This window comes from Molossus molossus, unplaced genomic scaffold, assembly GCF_014108415.1.
Source record: "Molossus molossus isolate mMolMol1 unplaced genomic scaffold, mMolMol1.p scaffold_m16_p_3, whole genome shotgun sequence".
NCBI lineage: Eukaryota > Metazoa > Chordata > Mammalia > Chiroptera > Molossidae > Molossus > Molossus molossus.
In genome coordinates this window covers 2339494-2357789 of record NW_023425366.1, presented here as the reverse complement: position 1 = coordinate 2357789, position 18296 = coordinate 2339494, and the positions used below count along the sequence as shown (strand labels likewise).

Below are 18296 nucleotides of genomic sequence, written 5' to 3'. Positions count from 1 at the left end.
AGCCCCCAGCACCTTCAAATCTCTCCGCCTCCACCGCCAGGCTTCCTTCGCCAGTGCTCATCGGGAGCCTTTTTGTCACGCTGGGTCCATTTGCGTCATCCAGGGCAACTTCCCCAGCTCAGATTCTTTAACTGAATCGCATCTCAATGCATATTCTGTCCTGGAAGGTCATGTTTTCCCATGTTAGGGATTAGGGTTGGACATCTTTGTGAGGAGACAGAGGCAGGTGGGGCAGAGAGGGGCGGGACCATGGGAAGAGGGGGCGCGTGGGGAAGGGCGAGATGCCTTGGAGCTTAGCACGCAGGCGGGCGACCCAGTACACAGTGTATGTGCAGGTTTATTTAGACTCTAAGGATCTCAAAATAAAACTAAAATCAACATGAAAAATTGTGCTCCAAGGCTTGAAACTCCCAGCCCCCACTTAGAGAAATGCAAATCAGAGGCTCCTAGAAGGAGCACAGGTCAGTTACATAACGACAAACCTGGAAAGGCTGGTGTCAGGCAAGGCAACAGGATTGCTGGGTGAGTTCTGCTGCCAAACTAGCGTGTGCTCCCATTGCAGAAAGCCAGGTCGCCCTAGAAAGGGTTATAGGAAACCAAGGTTGGACTTGGCGGAGAAACCAAAAGCAAGCACGGGGGTGCTCCAAGGGCGTTCCCTCTCCTCCTCACTGAGAGTCTGGGGGAAGTTGAAATGATCAAAACAGGGAAGCCACTAAGGCCCCGTAGATGACCTGATCCCACTCAGGTGGGAAACACAAACTTTAAAATGGATGGGTGGTGCCCTGGCCAGTTTGGCTCAGCACTGGAGCGTCGGCCTGTGGACCAGAGACTCCCGGGTTCGGTTCCCGCTAGGGGCACGTACCACTAAAAATAAAAAATAAAAAAAGTATGGATGGGTATTGCTAAGGCAGAAGTTCTTGAAAGGACAATCAGAGGCCAGCAAGGCACATATCTATCCCTAGACAACAGAGCCTCACCGGCAACCCGCTTGGGCCCCTCCCTGCTGCGAGAGGCTGTCTGTCTTTCAAATGAACTTTCCTTTCACTTACCCCGTTCTTCGATTTGGGGAGACAACGAACCCGGACCCAAACGCCGCCGATTTCACTGGGGCTCATCACTCTGCCCGGCTGGGACCTTTGAGGAACTGGATGAAGAGTGGTCAGTCTATCACAGGGAGGCCGGCTGGGACCTTTGAGGAACTGGAGGAAGAGTGGTCAGTCTATCACAGGGAGGCCGGCTCCGGCTGAAGACCTGGGCGAATGTTAGCAGTTGCCGGGTCCTGAGAGTGACTTCCAGAGTCCTACGCTATCACCCCAGAAAAGCAGAGGTTCCCAGTGAGAATTTGTGTGGGCTCTCCTGCTCCCCACTCTCTCCCTCCTTGCCACCAGCCCCCAATCCCCAGGACAACTGTCTCTGCAGACTAGTAGTCTGCAGACTTAATGCTTTTTACACTAAGTAGATTCGGGGGGGTGGGGGGCTATGGTTTCCCAATTTCATTTAAAAAAAAACATTATTGGCCCCCTTCACCCTGCTCCCGCCCCTCACCCAGGCCTTCACTGTGTCAATGGGGGTAAAAGGGGGAGGGAGGCATCTGTAACACTTTCAACAATAAAGATCAATTTATAAACATTTAAAACCCATTCTTTATAATAAAAAGAGCAGAAAAGGCCCTGACATGTGGATGTGACTGCGCAGCTGAAGCACAAGCTCCTGTTTCTTGCCTTGGCTGGGACAGGCGTTCACAGACTGGCCTTGCTCCCCGGCTGGGAACCCCGTAAGACCCACAGGGACACACTGTTGTTCTCTCTCGTCATCCGCGGGAATAAAACCCTGTGAACAGAGAGGTGTCCTGATGCAGAAACCTTTTCCAAAATTCTCCAGGGTGAAGATCCCATTGTCTTCGATATTTCCAATCACGCTGTGGATGAGAGATTCTCTTTCTTCTAAGGTTCTATCTTGTGCCGCCTGCAATTGCTAAGGAGATACTTTGATACAGATTGTTTTCAGTAGCTGACCTAGACATAACGTCACCACTTCCTGATTATATTGATATGTGTTTCTATTATTTGCTTATTTGTGCCTCCAGAAACAATTCTTTTTTGTTGTTTTACTATAAACAGCATTGCAAGGTCTCCGTATTAAATCATAATTATTTACCCATGCAGTTCATGCACCTTTGTCCCTGGGGAGTCCAGTGACGTGGATTTACAGGAACGTCAGGGCATTTCTCACCAACGGTTTCCTGTTATTGATATGCTTTTGTTTAGTTGTGATCTTTTTTTTTGACTCATTCGGTTTCTCAAGGGAAAAATAAACAGGCACGTGACAATGATCACAGTCATGGGATATCATCTGGGGACCTCAGCGTGTTTCTTCAGGGGTTCTGCACGCCGGCAGGAATTGTCCAGACAGACAATTGGTTACCACTCATTTGTTCTCCCGGCTTTTCCCACTGCTTCAGACAGGATCGTGCTGCATGTGTGTTACATTGTGCGGAGGAAATTCCAGGCTGGAAAGAGCCTGTCCCAAAATAGAAAATGAGATTTATCGATGAGAAATCATTGATCTCTCTGAGCTCTGACACAGAGGAATCCAAAGTTCGATTTTTCATCTGCTGAATAACAAAGTCTCACCGGTACAGATTAGAACTCTCAGGAGCTGAAGGGTTCATGCCAATTAAAGGAGAAAACTGTAATCACTTAATTACTGAATTGAGACTTTACAAAAGTTGGAAAGATATGACATGTGCCCAAGATTTTCAGTCTCATCGTCACTTAGACGTACGTCATAATTGTGGCGCTCATTTTAATCGAAGCGTGAGTTCTCATCCTCGAAGGCACTCAGGAGCACACAGCTGTTCTATAAATCCTCTTTTCTCTGTCAATATGCTTCCACCAGGAGCGGCAGACTGACATCTGCAGATGGGACGTCACTGTTCAACACAGTGGCCACCAGCCACAGGCGGCTCTTTACAGTTAAATCCATTAGAATTATGCAACAGTAAAAATTCAGTTTCTTTGTCACTAGCCATATGTCAAGTACTCAACAGCCACATGCAGTGAGAGGTTCTCATATGGACGTAGATTATTGAACATTTCTGTCATTAAACAACATTCTATTGGACAGCCATCTAAGATGAGGTTCAACTTGCATTCAAATCCAATAAATAGAAAGTTAATACCTTTCAAGATGAACATTTACTAATATAAATTGCTTCTGAATTTTCCTTAGGTTTGAAAACTTTTCACTTTGTTTTTCCTGCAATAAAAGTGGCCTTTTTTTTTTTTATCCTCACCCGAGGACATTTTTCGATACTTTGTTCAGATAGAGTGGGAGGGAGAGAGAAAGAGAAACATCTTTGTGAAAGGGAAACATCCAGCGGTTGCCACCCACACGACCAACGGGGGGAGGGGGGGACTGCAACTGAGGTACATGCCCTTAGCAGGAACAGAACCCAGGTCTCTCCAGACTGCAGACCAACACTCTAACCGCTGAGCCAAACCGGCCAGGGAGAAAGTGGCCTCCTTAAAGCCACCATCTCCTCTCCACATTTTTCTGGGCCCCTCAGGTTTTGTTCATTTCAAAAACAAGCTAATGGAGTATACAGGTTTGGTAAACCTGGAAAATGAGTCAGGAATATAAACAAAGATAGTGAGACAATACTGTGTCCTGGGGCAATAGTGCTTACTGTGGCCCACTGACAATCCACCTGACCTCATCTGTGTTCCTTCCCCCCTCCTTTAAAATGTGGACGTAAGCCCTGCCCGTGTGGCTCGGTGGTGGAGCATTGACGCGCGCATCAAGAGGTCGCAGGTTGATTCCCAGTCAGGGCACATGCTCAGGTTTCCGACTCAATCCTCAGTTGGGGGGTGGGGGGGGGGTGCAGGAGACAGCCTATCAATGTTTCTATCTCCCTTCCCACCCTCTCTCTTTAAAAATCAACACAAACATATCTAAAATGTGGACTTCAATGTAGGTTTAGATGGACATCCAAGTATGTAAATATAGAAAAGGTCAGTTGTTTAAAAATTCCCTTTATGGCCCTGGCCAGTTTGGCTCAGTGGTTAGAGCGTCGGCCTGCAGTCCACAGAGACCTGGGTTCGGTTCCCGCTGAGGGCACGTACCTTGGCTGCAGTTTGTCCCCGGCCCTGGCTGGGTCATTGCGGGTGGCGGCCACTCAATGTGTCCCTTTCACGTCAATGTTTCTCTCTCTCCCTCCTGCTCTATCTGAATAAAAAATGGAAAAATGTCCTCAGATGAGGATTTAAAAAAAAAAATTCCCTTTATGATGTTTGCCCTTAGCACCAAGCTACTTCCTTGAGTTTCTCAATTTTTCTTACCCATCTCCCCACCTACTCTCCTCCAGCCTGTTGATTCCTTAAATAACTGGAACAAGTGTTTGGCTCATATTTTGAGTCCTGGATCTGTCACTTATCCTGAGCCCATGACCTTGGACAAGCCATTTCTTTCTGAGCAACAACTTCTCATTTCCAACAGAGGAGGACACTCCTGAGAATACCTTCGCCTCAAGGTTGCTGTCAAGTCTCCATGGGGTGACAGATGTGACAGTATGGTGTGAGTAGTGGAACGCATGGCTCAGAAGGCCATAGCACCTGGGAGTCATAGGAAGGAGACGCTGACTCACCGATTCTTGCGATGTATAGAAAGTTCAAGAAAATCTGGACTTGTCAACTCATTGTTAACTCTAGGATCCTATATTAGCATTTCCACCTTGTTTTACAGACAGGAAAATCAACATTCAACATTAAAATGTTGTCCAGGACTGCACAAGTCTTGGCCAGTCAGGGCCACTGAACATTGTACACTAACGTTTCTTATTAGAAACAAATGTAATCTAATTGATATAATCCAGTTATTTAGGTCATCCTAGTCTGGGTATTGTTTTCAAAACTCCATTCAATAAAAAGTCATATAAATGTAAGCATAACAGAATAAACAAAAATCATGCTGTAATGAGAAAGAACGGATGGGAACCCTTTCTCCAAATACAGTGTTTATAATGTATACACTGCTGGTTCTATTTTTCATGTAATTTTCACTGGGAGACTCTTTTCCAAGCAAAGAGAAAAATGACTTTTGTTCTGTGGCTTTTGTACCTAGTCGTCTCAGATTTGATACTAGGGAGAAGGATTTCCTTGTTGATGAAAGAATGATTGATTTTTAAGTTCATGGAGTGGAACTCATGCCAGGGCTCAACCAGCCAAGGCAGTTCATGTGACAAACCTCGGACCAGGCTTCCAGCGAGCTCCTGCTGTTTCTCCCCACCTGGGGGTTCACGTGGTCAGGGTGCCGGCAAAGCCTGGAAACCCACAGAGAGCCGTTTCCTGTTGAACACCTGAACAGGGCGTTACTCTGCGGGTCCAACAGTTGTTTCCTAGTGAGAAACCGATCGTTGGCAGGTCACGAAACTTCTGTTCCTCAGTTGCTTTGTCTGCAGATGGCCTACCTTACGAGGGCTATTGTGAGGACTGCTCACACTGTCCCACCTAACATGCCAGCATGGTGCTTGGCATGTGATGGGTATGCAATAAACACAAGCCATCTCCTCTCTCATATTTGCACAGTCAATTCACTTTAACAAGCATATGCAAGACTGCAGGCAGGGGTGGGGTGTGTGTGTGTGTGTGTGTGTGTCTGTGGATGAACAAAATGTAACCTTTTGATATGCATTCTCGAGACCTGGCCAGCCTAGGATCAAAGTGTGGGTAGACAGACAGGTTTGCCTGGAGGGCAGGAAGACCACCCAGTTTGGAAGGAATGTTTTGTTTGCATGTGAATAGGTAAGGTTTGCATGTCAATAGGTTGGAAGACCACCCCAGAGGCTAATGGGCCATGGAAGCCCAGGTGCTAATGGTTTTGTTATTTTACATCTTTGTTGTCTCTTTGCCATAAAGAGCGGAAAAACAGAGCTTGGCTGTATGGTCAGCAGAGGCGCCATCTCAAGGAAATAATTACTTAAATCAGCATGTAACCTGGGGAACCACTTTGCAAATAAACTGGGCTGCACCCAGAGATCAGCAGCATTTTGCTCTCTTGCAGTGCTCCCCCTCACTCCTACCAGGTGTGTGCTTGTAGTTCACTGCGTTTTTCCAACCCCCGGCAGGCTGAGAGAGACAGCAGAAGACCCAGCAAGCACTGGGTGGGAAGCAGTGATGAACAAGTGGTCTCACCCTGGCCAGTTTGGCTCAGCGGTTGAGCGTCGGCCTGCGGACCAGAGAGTCCCAGGTTCGGTTCCCGCTAGGGGGATGTACCACCAAAAAAAAAAAAAAAAAAGTGGTCTCCGTGCTTGAGTTGTTTGCACACTGGAGGGATGATAAGACAAGCACACAGGTAACTATAACATAAGGAAGTGCAGAGGTAACAAGCAGCCTTCTCAGGAAGCACAGAGGAGGAAGGCCATGTGGGCTGGGGAGATTTCTTATGATTTCGTGAAGCAGGGGCACTGGCTGGAGCTTTCAAAAGACCACAACAGATCCATCATGCAGAAGAGGGAAAAGGGCATTCTAAGTGGGACTGGAAGAGCATGGGCAAGATTATAAGGCCTTGAATGCCATGCATCGAGTTTAGACCACGCAGTCAGGGCCAGGGCCTCTGATGTCATGGCACACATGAAAATAGCCATGTTTGTACAGCAGACTGGAGTAAATGGATGGGTCTCCTTTGGCTGGAGACCATCGCCTGGAGCTCCCCATAGGCCAAGGGCATCAATATCTCAGCACATCTATCCTTTGTGGCACTGCTGGGTCCCATGGTACATGGGCAGGAAGCGGTTTGGGGAAACTTTGCTCCAAGCAATGGGGCATAGGGAGGCTTTCTGAACAGGGATAGCACAGCACCACAACTTCCTGTTAAATGGTCAACATTCCAAACCATAAGTACACACATAGTCATGGCTGAAGTCCAGGAAGTAGTGAATGTCTGCAGAGAAATCACTACACATGGCACTTCTGTTTAGCTTTCATATTTGCAAAGCTACTTGTTTAAATAAGGGTGCCTGACTTAACACCTTAATACATAGAAGTACCATTTACAGCCAGCTAATATATACACTACACTGAACATTATAAAGGAAAAAGCCTTGTATCCAGCCTGGAATATTCAAGCTTTGCTTTTAGTTTTTGTTTTTATCCTCACCCAAGGACATTTTTGTATTTATCTTCAGATAGAGCAGGAGGGAGAGAGGGAGGAAGAGATAGAGAAACATCACGTGAGAGAGACACAGTGAGTGGTTGCCACCCACACGACCCCAACTGGGCAAGGGACAAACTGCAACCGAGGTACGTGCCCTAAGCAGGAACCAAACCAGTAACTCTCCGGTCCTTGGGCTGATGCTCTAACGTCTAACCACGTCTAACCACTGAGCCAAACTGGCCGGGGCTTTTTTTTTAAAAAAAAAACACAATTTAACTCTTGTGTCTGGCTAGGCTGTTCAAAGATTTTCCAGAATTCCTATGACTCTTCAGTCATTTTACCTTTAGGTCATGCTCCACTGGTATCTTACAAAAGACCCGACATACATAAATCTAATGGGTAAAAAATGAAAACCAGAGCTGGACACCGCCCTCACCCCCCGACCCTCCGCCGCCACCCAAATTAAAGCAGGCAGTTATATTTTGGTTTATGTTACCTTTAATGAAGAGGATGAAAACCAAAGTAAAATATTTTAATGCAGAAAGATAAACAAGATATACGATCCTCTCTCTCCTCTCTTGTCTCTTTCTGTCTCTTATTTTGAAGGAAGGAAGCTAAAGTCCTACTTAGATGATGCTTTTTTTTTCTTTTTTCTTTCTTTTTTTTAAAGCCAACAGGTATCTTGCATCTCAGGAAACGGTTTAACAGGCCTTTCAGCCAAAGGAGGGACGACTCGGCGGCGGCCTCACAGAGGGCGAGGGTGGCGGCCGGGCGTGGCCCTGGGGCGCCCACCGGCCTTGGGAGGGGCGCCAGGCGCGGGCGCAGCTCGGGCTCTGGTCTGGGCGCGCTCTTCCTCCTCTTTCAACGCCTCTTCATAATGGGGCGCGAAGGCGCTGGGGACGGTGTCGTTGAGCTTGGCCAGGAACTCCAGGACTTTCATCTTGCTGGTCTCGGCCTGGGCTCTCGGGCCCCACAGGAACTCGAAGCGTGGCGGGTCGCTGCCGGGCACCTGCTGGTACAGCAGGTACTTCTCCTGCACCAGATCCTGGGTGATGAGCTTCCTCGGCTCCCCGAAAATGAAGTCGCTCTTCCCGTCGTAGATGCCCAGCGTGTTCAGGAACCCCCAGATCTCCTCCTCGGAGGCGCGGTTGCCGTTCAGGAAGATGACGCTCAGGAGGGGCATCAGGACGCCCTTCTTCGGGAAGCTCCAGCCGCTCGGCCCGTCGCCCGCGTCGCCCTGCGTGTTGACCAGGATGTAGGAGTTGCCGTTGGGCTTGACCTCCTTCAGCTCCAGGCCGAAGAAGAGGTCCATGCGCTCGGCGGCCCGGCGCAGCACCTCGGGGAAGTCCTTGCGGTAGCGCTTGTGCACCACCCTGAGCATGTCGGCGCGGCGGATGGGCTCCTTCCGCTTGTACTGCAGCAGCAGGTGCTCCACCAGCACGGCGGCCTTCTGCGCCAGCAGCTCCTGGCCCGCGCCCTCGGCCGCGCGCGCGCCCCGGCTCCTCTGCACGTGCCCCCGCGCCTTGGCGGCCGGCCCGGAGCCGGGCGCGGGCCCCGGGCCGGGCGGCGGGCCCCCAACGGCCGCTGCGGGGGCTCCGGCCTCGGCCTGGGCGCGGGCGCGGGCCTCGGCCCGCAGGCGCTGGCGCCTCTCGCGCGCGCGGAGCTTGCTCCTCCGACCGCGGGGCATGGTGGCTGCGGGGCGGTGGCGGGTGGCCTCGCTCTGGGCTGCGCTGTCTGCTCCCTCGGGCGGCGGGGCCTGCGGACGACGCTGCCGCGGGGAACCGGCCTCTGCTCGGGCGGAAGTGGAGCGAGCGGAAGTCATGCGCCTCGGGCGGAAGTCGGAGGGCGCGGCGGAAGTCGGTGGGCGGTGGCCTTTCATTGTTCCAGCTCAGAGGTCGAAGGTCATGTTCTGGGTCTTTGAGCTGCTGGAAAATGAGTCGTCAGAGTATTGGAAGTAACGTACGAGTACACACGTCATAAACGCAGACACGGACACGCAGGTGCGGCATGCGCATGCATGTACGTATGAACGGTCACGTGCGGCACGTGCATGCATGTACGTATGAACGGTCACGTGAAATGGTCACGTGCGGCATGTGCATGCATGTACGTATGACCGGTCGTGTGTGGCATGTGCATGTATATACGTATGAATGGTCGTGTGTGGCACGTGCATGTATGTACGTGTGAATGGACGTGTGTGGCATGTATGTGTGTATAAATGGTCGTGTGTGGCATGTATGTATGTATAAATGGTCTCAAGTGGCATGTACATGTATGTACGTATAAATGGTCGCAAGTGGCATGTGCATGCATGCACGTATAAATGGTCGCGAGTGGCATGTGCATGCATGTACGTATAAATGGTCGTGTGTGGCATGTATGTACATATAAATGGTCGCAAGTGGCATGTACATGCATGTACATATAAATGGTCACTAGTGGCATGTGCATGTATGTACGTATGAATGGTCGTGTGTGGCATGTGCATGTATGTACGTATGAATGGTCGTGTGTGGCGTGTATGCATGTATAAATGGTCTCAAGTGGCATGTACATGTATGTACATATAAACGGTTGCGAGTGGCATGTGCATGTATGTACATATAAATGGTCGCGAGTGGCATGTGCATGTATGTACCTATAAATGGTCATGCGAGTGGCTGCAGGCGGCGCCCGCGCTCCAGACCGGCAGGAAGATGCCTCTCCCCAGCCCCTCGTTCACACTTCACGCTGGTGGCTTCAACTGGCCGTAGTGGGATGTTCATGCCACAGAAATCAGCAAGCCCTACAGATCGGGTCCTTTTCTCTCCCAGAAAGCCTATTATTAAACATTTAGCAACAGCACACATTGAACATATATGCATATGCACAAAAACATAGAAATGTGTCTATAAAAACACACACACATACACATAGGAACACATGTTTTGAAGGTTACGTAGGGTGCGAACTGCTGAGAGGATACGTGAGAAGGGGCTTTATTTTATAGAAAGCAATGTGAGCAGTGAGAAGGATGTGAGGGCACAGTGTGTACTCCAGGGACACAGAACCACGTGGTGTGGCCAGACCGAGAAGTGTGTGAGGGCCTGGCCCGCTGGCACAGCGGGAGGGAGTGCCATCCTGATACACTCCAGGTTTTCAGGCTTGACGTCCAGTCAGCACATATGAAAAACAACCAATGAATGAGTAAATAAGTGAAACACAAATCGATGTCTCTCTCTCTCCCCCCTCCCTTCCTCTCTGACTCTAAAATCTTTTTTTTTTTTTTTTTTTTTTAACTAAGTGAGGAAGACAAGTAAGAGGTCAGTCTGGAAAGGCTTTTGGGGGACTGAATGTAAAGTTTGCTAAGAGTTTTTCACATACTGTGAGTCCTTGCAGACTTTAATTAGCAGAAGAAATAATGCAACCTGTTGTACGTTTGGTAGAAATGAAGAGCAGATGGACGGGCCAGATATGGGAGGCAGTCAAACCAGTTGGAGCTGTTTCTATGGTCTGTATCAAAGGTGGTGGAAGCTGAACCACGGCGCCGCAGGGGAGAGAAGAAATGCAGAGTGGAGACTACAGTCTGTATCAAAGGTGGTGGAAGCTGAACCACGGCGCCGCAGGGGAGAGAAGAAATGCAGAGTGGAGACTACAGTCTGTATCAAAGGTGGTGGAAGCTGAACCATGGCGCCGCAGGGGAGAGAAGGGATGCAGAGTGGAGACTACAGTCTGTATCAAAGGTGGTGAAGCTGAACCACGGTGCCGCAGGGGAGAGAAGGGATGCAGAGTGGAGACTACAGTCTGTATCAAAGGTGGTGAAGCTGAACCACGGTGCCGCAGGGGAGATAGGGCATGCACAGAGTGGAGACTACGCTCTGTATCAAAGGTGGTGAAGCTGAACCACGGCGCCGCAGGGGAGAGAAGGCATGCACAGAGTGGAGACTACGCTCTGTATCAAAGGTGGTGGAAGCTGAACCACGGAAGGGAGATGCACAGATCATTTTGGATGTAATTAATGACCGAATGCCAGGGTATTTAGACATCTAGTATAGGCGGCTTAGTCGTGTGACTGTGTCCTTAAAACCAATACCTACGTCTATGTACTTACGAATCTCAAGTAGTAGTTGATCACTCAAATGATGGTCTGAAGGAGAATTAGTTTTTTGAAGGAGAGCTAGTTTTTTCTTGTATTAGGATTTTGGCAAACGAATGAAGCAGAAAGTCAGAGGTCCAAGAAAGTTTGAGGAATCTGCATGAGCTTTTTTTCCTCTTTAATTAATGTGCCATGAAATTCCAGATGAATCAGGAAGGAAGTGGAGACATGGAAAGGCTGACGCGTTTGAGATTAAAGTTGTGCAGCTTAAGTGTTGTTGGTGTGAGTAATTGGACAAACAGATTGAAAGGAAGGCAAGCTAGTTAGACAGCAGGATGTCTGAATTAGTGATTTTGAAGGGAGAGCAGTTATGAGTGATGATGGTCTGAAGTAGACTGTGAGTATAGTGGGTAAAGAGAAGAGGAGAAGGCACAGTAAAGGAGGGGGTGGTAGAGCTGAGAGGCCCTGGTGTTGGATGGCTTGTCCACGTGTCTCTAACGTGGCCCAGGATGACAATTTAAAGGAAGCCTATGAGCCAAGAGCCCAAATCATCAGTGCTTGAGAGGAACTGGTAGGTGACCAGTAGAAGGATAAATGGAGTTATAGTTAAATGGCATGATACTTAAAGATGTAAGGTTATTGCTTCTTTATCACAAGCACAAGAGGAGAACTTCAGGGCATCAGTTTACCAAGATTAGGAGGAGGCTAGAACCCCCAAATTCCCTAGCCTGTAGAATCATAATGCTATCCTCAAGATGTCTTAGATTTCACAGGTGGCTCTTGTTTTTGTGGTCTCCCCTGCTTTTGAGGATATTGATTCTGGTTCCACTGCATTAACCCAGTCATAAAATTAGCTTCTTCTCTGAGGTCCACATTGTAAAACATCACTCACCCTAGGGATTTGAGAACATAGTAGATGTTCCTGGAGATGTTGGGTTTGTTTGGAGGTGACAGGGAACACATTTACAATGCAGCAGCACAAATGACTGCAAATTAAATCATATTCATCATGGTCCTTGAAATATCCCCCCATCTAACCCACCAGTCGGTTTGAACTCTATGCACCTCCACCTTACCTGATCTCAGCCTCTCTCCATTTTAATGAGTCCTCTGTTCTTCTCTCCAGCCCTGTCCATCTGAAATAAAATAGAATATTGTTTTAATTGCCTATTTTAACTTACTGATATCTCTATTTCCAAAATGAGAGGTAGCAGTCTCCATAGACAGTTGACGAAGCAGCGCAGTATCATTGAGCTGAAATCAAATGACCTCCTCTCTCTCCCTCCAGAGAAACAAATACATTCCTTTCCTTCCTCGTGCAGAGGAATTCTTCTCACTTCGCAATCAAACCTTTCCTTTGGGCAAGCCAATGCTAGGATTAACCAGAGAAAGCGAATGTTCCACGTGGTTTTGATTTTATTTTGGCAATACCTAGCCACCACAATTGCCTTCCTTTCTTATACTCAGCCTGAATCCTCCATTCTCCTGCTTAAAGGGTGTACATTACCGGAGGCTCTGATCACTCAAATAGAAGACAACAAGCTCTAAGTGTGTAAGCTGAGTGATCAAATCCATCCAAGTGGCCCTCTCTTTTAATCCAGTTAACCTGCATCTGAGGCATAGACAGTTGAAGGTGTCTTCTCTGCACATTCAAACTCAGGGTATATACCAAATACCTTGTGTGCCATCTCAAATCCTCTGCATCCTCCTTTATTTCGGCCCTGGAGGAGGCAACCATTCCACAGAGTCTTGGACAAGCCTCACTTTGGGTGCTGCCCCTCATATCCACGCTGAGTACCTCTCACTTCACGGCCTCTCACTTCAGCTTCTCCATCACTGTGAAGGTGGATGCATGAGGGAGTTCACCCCAAGGGGTGTCCTTTGACTAAGGGGGGATGGGAGCTAACGGATTACCGCTTCACCCTGTCACTTTCCAGGAGTGTGGTCCACAGTTGTGTTCGTAAGGTTCTAACAGGCCCGTGGTTGGAGGACCCCAAACCGGTCGACTAGATAACGCATTCCAGTAGTGATGCCTTTTCCCGTTTCCCACCGCCCGCTTGCAGTGTGCTGACTCAGCAAACTCCGTCTCGCAGCAGAATTCGGAGCCAATGGCACCTGTTTCTTTTTCACAAAGAAATTTTCTTCCCAGGATCACTGCTTTCTTTCCTGTGGCTGACAACACATTCCCTGTCCCTCTTCTGGACTCTTGCTAAAGACGACTCGGTACTACTTTTGTCCAGATCCGGTACGATTGAACACGGACTGCAGATGATCAAGCAGAGTATGACTGACAGGCAAATCTGCTGTTGAGGGTGCCCCCCAGCCCACGCCCTATTGCTCTCCTAATGTTTGTGAAATTTTGGATCAGGCTTGTCAAGGACACGCCACGACCTCTGCTGTCTTTGCGGAACCTGCCTACTGTCCAGGATGGTGACACATCTGAATAACAATTCAAGGCCAACCTTTCTCGCTGTCCCAAGTCCTCTGTACAAAGGAATTTTTCTATTTTTACTACGTGGACACTTTGGGCAGTCCCTGTAGAGTTTCTTTTACTTGGCCTAAAATTAAATCGAAGCAGTCCTGGTGGAATTGTGGTGCCTTGTCTCTGGTTCCTGTCTATTGTCTGCCGAGAGCCCATGGGTACAGTGGTGAGCTAGCGCAGTACCCAAGAGACGCCACGCAGCTCTGTGCATAACGAGCAGATATCAATGGGCTCCTCGGCCATTTCCCTGCCACCTCAGGCGCTGCCTTTACATCTAAGAGCCGTTTCCGTTTGGCGTTTTCCCCCTTCGGATTAACGAAGTCCCAGGGACCTGCGCTCTGATTAACTGCCTATGGAATTTCCTTTTGATTTATTTTCTTCCCCTCAAACTCAAGACACTGTACTTCACTTCCTCCTTGATTTTTTTGCCCAGAAGTATTTTTATCTTTTTTATAGTTTATCCAAGTTAAGTAATAGGCCTGCACCCTGGCAATGTGGAGCTCGGGTTGGCAAAAGACACTTTCTGGTGGTTTAATGCAAATTGCAAACAGACACCCACTGGGCAGATAAATGGTGCAGGTGGTTCCTCCCAGCTGCTGACTTACACATAGGCTCCCCCTCCAGGCAGACGCGCAGCAGAAAGACACCAACTCGGGACAAAAGATCGCAAACAGGTAGCAGTGGCGGCCCCACTGTGTGGGGACCCCCATGAGCCTCGAGGCTAAGTGCTTGTCACCGCTTGAGTTCCCTGCTCTTAGTCAATCATGGGCCACACTTGGAAAACACAAACTGAAGAGAAATGCCTGGAAGGGAAGCTTTGCTATATACAATTTTCCCTGATGAAACAAGCTACCTTAAAACGAAAATTTAACAAATACTTATTGAGTTCCTATTCTGTGCGAAGCATTGTGCTACTTCTTAGAGATAATGGTGATCAAAAACAATGAGATACAGTTTCTATCCTCATAGAGCTCAGAGTCCCATGAAAAGATCTAGTGTGTGCCTAGTTGATAGCTAATTGCAACCCTCATAGAGGCTGCAGAGAAAGAACAAGGGGCTCGGAGAGCCTAACAGAGAAGAATCCAGCCAAGTCTAGAAATCCAGGGAGTTTCCTTAAAAAGTAGATGTTAAATTAAAATTTGAAGACTGACCAAGAGCTAACTCAGCAAAGGATGGAGGTCATGGGAATGCTATAGGCAAGAGAACAAGATGCACTAAAAGCCAGTGTGATTAGAGAAAGCTAGATAAGCAGTGGGAAGTTACTTGGGTCTCTAACCCAAACCAAAACAAGTGCTGGCGTTTCAGGCACTTTGCTAGATGGAGGAGGAATGTGGGGGCAGATAACGGCTCTGCTCCCTTCAGATTGTGTTACAGGGGAAGCAACCGATGCAGTGTATTCCTGGGTCTCTGCACACATCCTCCCTGGACTTTCTACTCTCGAGCACCTTAAGTAATGAGAGGATCACTATCACCCAGAGGAACAAAGTATAATTCAAGATCTTTAAGATAGAATAATATAATTATGTATAAATATATAATAGAATTCTGCAGTATTTGAAAGCACTGCCTAGAGATTAACCAAGCCCCTTAGTTTACAGGCGAGGACACTGCAACACAGAGAGAGGGAGCTGCTTTTCAATGCCATCTCCTAGTTAGTTGTGCAACATGGGCCAGATTCATCTCCTGGCACTAAGTGTTTCCTTCTCCTAAGGTCAGGTGCCACAGTATACTTCCCAGAACTCACCTATTTGGATATGCCAATGCCAGCTGGTCTTGGACATACTTTTCCACATTTGCTCTCCCATCCCTTCTTATCAGAGACTTTTCCTCTTCCTGCAGCCCTTTGGGTCCCAAATTCATTGGCACCATGTGAACTGTGTCCCATCTCGCTCCCAGGTACAGTTGATTGGGTGAGCTAGAGCTCTGCAACCAGAAGGTATTGTGTCTGCTGCATCTCTTTTCCATCTTTCTTTGGTGTCTTTCCATCTTTCTTCCCTATGGAGGATTCTTATGTCCTCTCTCCCAACATTGGCCAGGTCACTCAAACTATCCCACCAGGGCACTTCCTAGGACTCTTTGGCCGTAGCTCTTGAGAAAGTTGTGCAGTCATGAGACCAGATAGGCAGTGCCAGGCCCTTGTTCCTGAGATGTGGGGAGTGAGACAGAACCCTGATGACATAAGTGTAGCCCCTAGAGTAAGCCAGACCACTCTCTGGAATTCCCAGTTAGGAGAGCCAGTGCATCCCTTTCTTACTTGAATGATGTTATTCTGGGTTTCTATCCCTTGCCACCACAGGAGAACTTGCATACACTGGTGAAAGAGCTGTGGTAGATGCATTTTCTATAGAAGAAGAACTGGTTGGCCTGTGGCCAAGCCAATTTTTTCTCTCAAAACTTGATACTGAGATTCCAAACTCGTGGCAGAGGGAATGGAAGCTACACAGACCATCTCCCAGGACCAAACTGGAATTACAACTAAAATAAAGACAAATCATTAGGAAAAAGCAACAGAAAAGCAGCTGGCGAGGACCCATATAACCAGGGACAGGAAAATAGGACACTGAATCAAGCCCAGTAGGATCTGTGGAGGCGCAAGAGGGTAGGCTGGGAGCCCACAGACAGCAGTTGTTTTAGCTGTGAACAGCTCCCTCGGGGTTAAAATCCCAAGTGGGCTTCACAGCACAGAGGGTCTGGACAGAGCACTAAATTAGCTACAGCCACTTACCTTGGGCTCTGGCAGGGGAGGGCGAACTGGTCTGGAACTGTGTGGAGAGATTCGAGATTTGGAGGGCACTGGCAGTTTTTTTGCTGAATCACTCCCTCACAGAACAGTAGACATATTACTCAAAGAGCCCCTTCCCAGAGCCCCGGGGAGAAGCAACAACCCCCTCCCTCAGAAATGTAACACCACCCAGCTGGGGCAGAGAAATGCAAATTGAGACTCATTAACACCCAGCATCTGCCCCACCCTCTGGAAATCCTCTTACCCTGAACACCTGAGGGAGTTTTTCATTCAGTTGAGGACTCCAACCCGAGGCTCATCGAGTAACTGAGACTAATAGCATCTAGGCAAAAAGCTTGAGGATAACTGAACCTTTCCTGGGCTTGCAAATCTACCCCAGAAAGTAAGACTTGACAGTAGTATTTAACATGGGTTCTCCCATACTCATCCAAACCCAGTAGAGGGAGCCACAAACAGGGAAACATCAACACTCACAGGGAAAATTTGGCAGGCTCCAAAACCCACTGAGATAGCCAAAATGGTGAAACAAAAAAACAAATCCCAAATGAAAGAACAAGAGAAATTTACTGAGGATGAGATCAATGAAATGCAGCTAAGCAAATTAACAGAGGTAGAGTTCAGAGCCATGATCATGATGAAGCTCAACAGCATGAGTAGGACATCAACACCATGAGTAAAGATATAGAAACATTGAAAACCAACCAAGTCAGAACACCAAAAAGAAAAACAGTCAAAAAACAGGAAGACAGTTTAAGAGAACTGTGGGACACCTGTAAATATAACAATATTCACATCATAGGAGTTCCAGAAGAAGAAAATGAGCAAGGGTTAGAGAATATATTTGAAGAAATAGTAACAGAAAACTTCCTTAACTTGGTGAAGAAAAAAGGCATTCAAGTTCAAGAAGCACAGAGAGCCCCAAGTAAGAAGAAGCCAAACAGGCCCACACCAAGACACATAATAATTAAAATGCCAAAAATTAGAGACAAAGAGAAAATCCTAAAGGCAGCAAGAGATAAGCAACAGGTTACCGACAAAGGAACCCCCATAAGGCTATCAGCTGACTTCTCAACAGAAACACTTCAGGCCAGAAGGGAATGGCATGAAGTAATCAAGGTCATGAAAAACAAGGATCTGAGTCCAAGACTACTCTACCCAGCAAGGCTATCATTCAAAATAGAAGGTCAAATAAAGAGCTTCCCAGACAAAAAAGGGCTAAAGGAATATATTAGCACCAAACCAGCACTGCAAGAAATGTTAAAAGGACTGCTATAATTAGTAGAAGAAATAGTTAGAAAACTATAACCACAATAAACAAAAATGGCAATAAATAACTACATATCAATAGTAACCTTAAATATAAATGGATTGAACACTCTGATCAAAAGACAAAGAGTAGCTGATTGGCTAAGAGAGCATGACTCATCTATATGTTGTTTACAAGAGACCGACCTCACAACAAAAGACTCACATCGGTTAAACGTAAAGAGACAGAAAAAATCTTCCAAGCAAACAGAAAGGAAAAAAATGCCGGGGTAGCAATACTCATATCTGATAAGATAGATTTCAAAATGAAGGCCATAACTAGAGACACAGAAGGCCACTACATAATATCGAAAGGATCTATCCAATAGGAAGATATAACCTTGGTAAACATATATGTACCCAATATAGGAGCACCAAAATATATTAAAAATCTTCTGGAGGACTTCAAAGGAGATATCAACAGCAATACAATCATAGCAGGAGAGTTCAACACTTCTCTGACATCACTGGATAGATACTCTAGACAAAAAATTAACAAAGAAACTGAAACTCTAAATGATGCACTAGATCAAATG

General features: G+C 47.5%; 1 protein-coding gene across 1 annotated transcript; it reads right to left on the bottom strand.

Moving 5' to 3' along the window:
* Window positions 1-7897: 7897 nt before the first annotated feature.
* On the bottom strand, window positions 7898-8839 carry LOC118641525 (melanoma-associated antigen B4-like). Its single transcript, XM_036278804.1, has one exon. It carries the CDS (start codon window positions 8837-8839, stop codon window positions 7898-7900), a length of 942 nt encoding a protein of 313 aa, XP_036134697.1.
* Between the last annotated feature and the right edge of the window lie 9457 nt (window positions 8840-18296).

Coding starts and splice junctions, on each gene's coding strand:
- LOC118641525 (XM_036278804.1), bottom strand. CDS start 8,839: ATGCCCCGCGGTCGGAGGAGCAAGCTCCGCGCGCGCGAGAGGCGCCAG.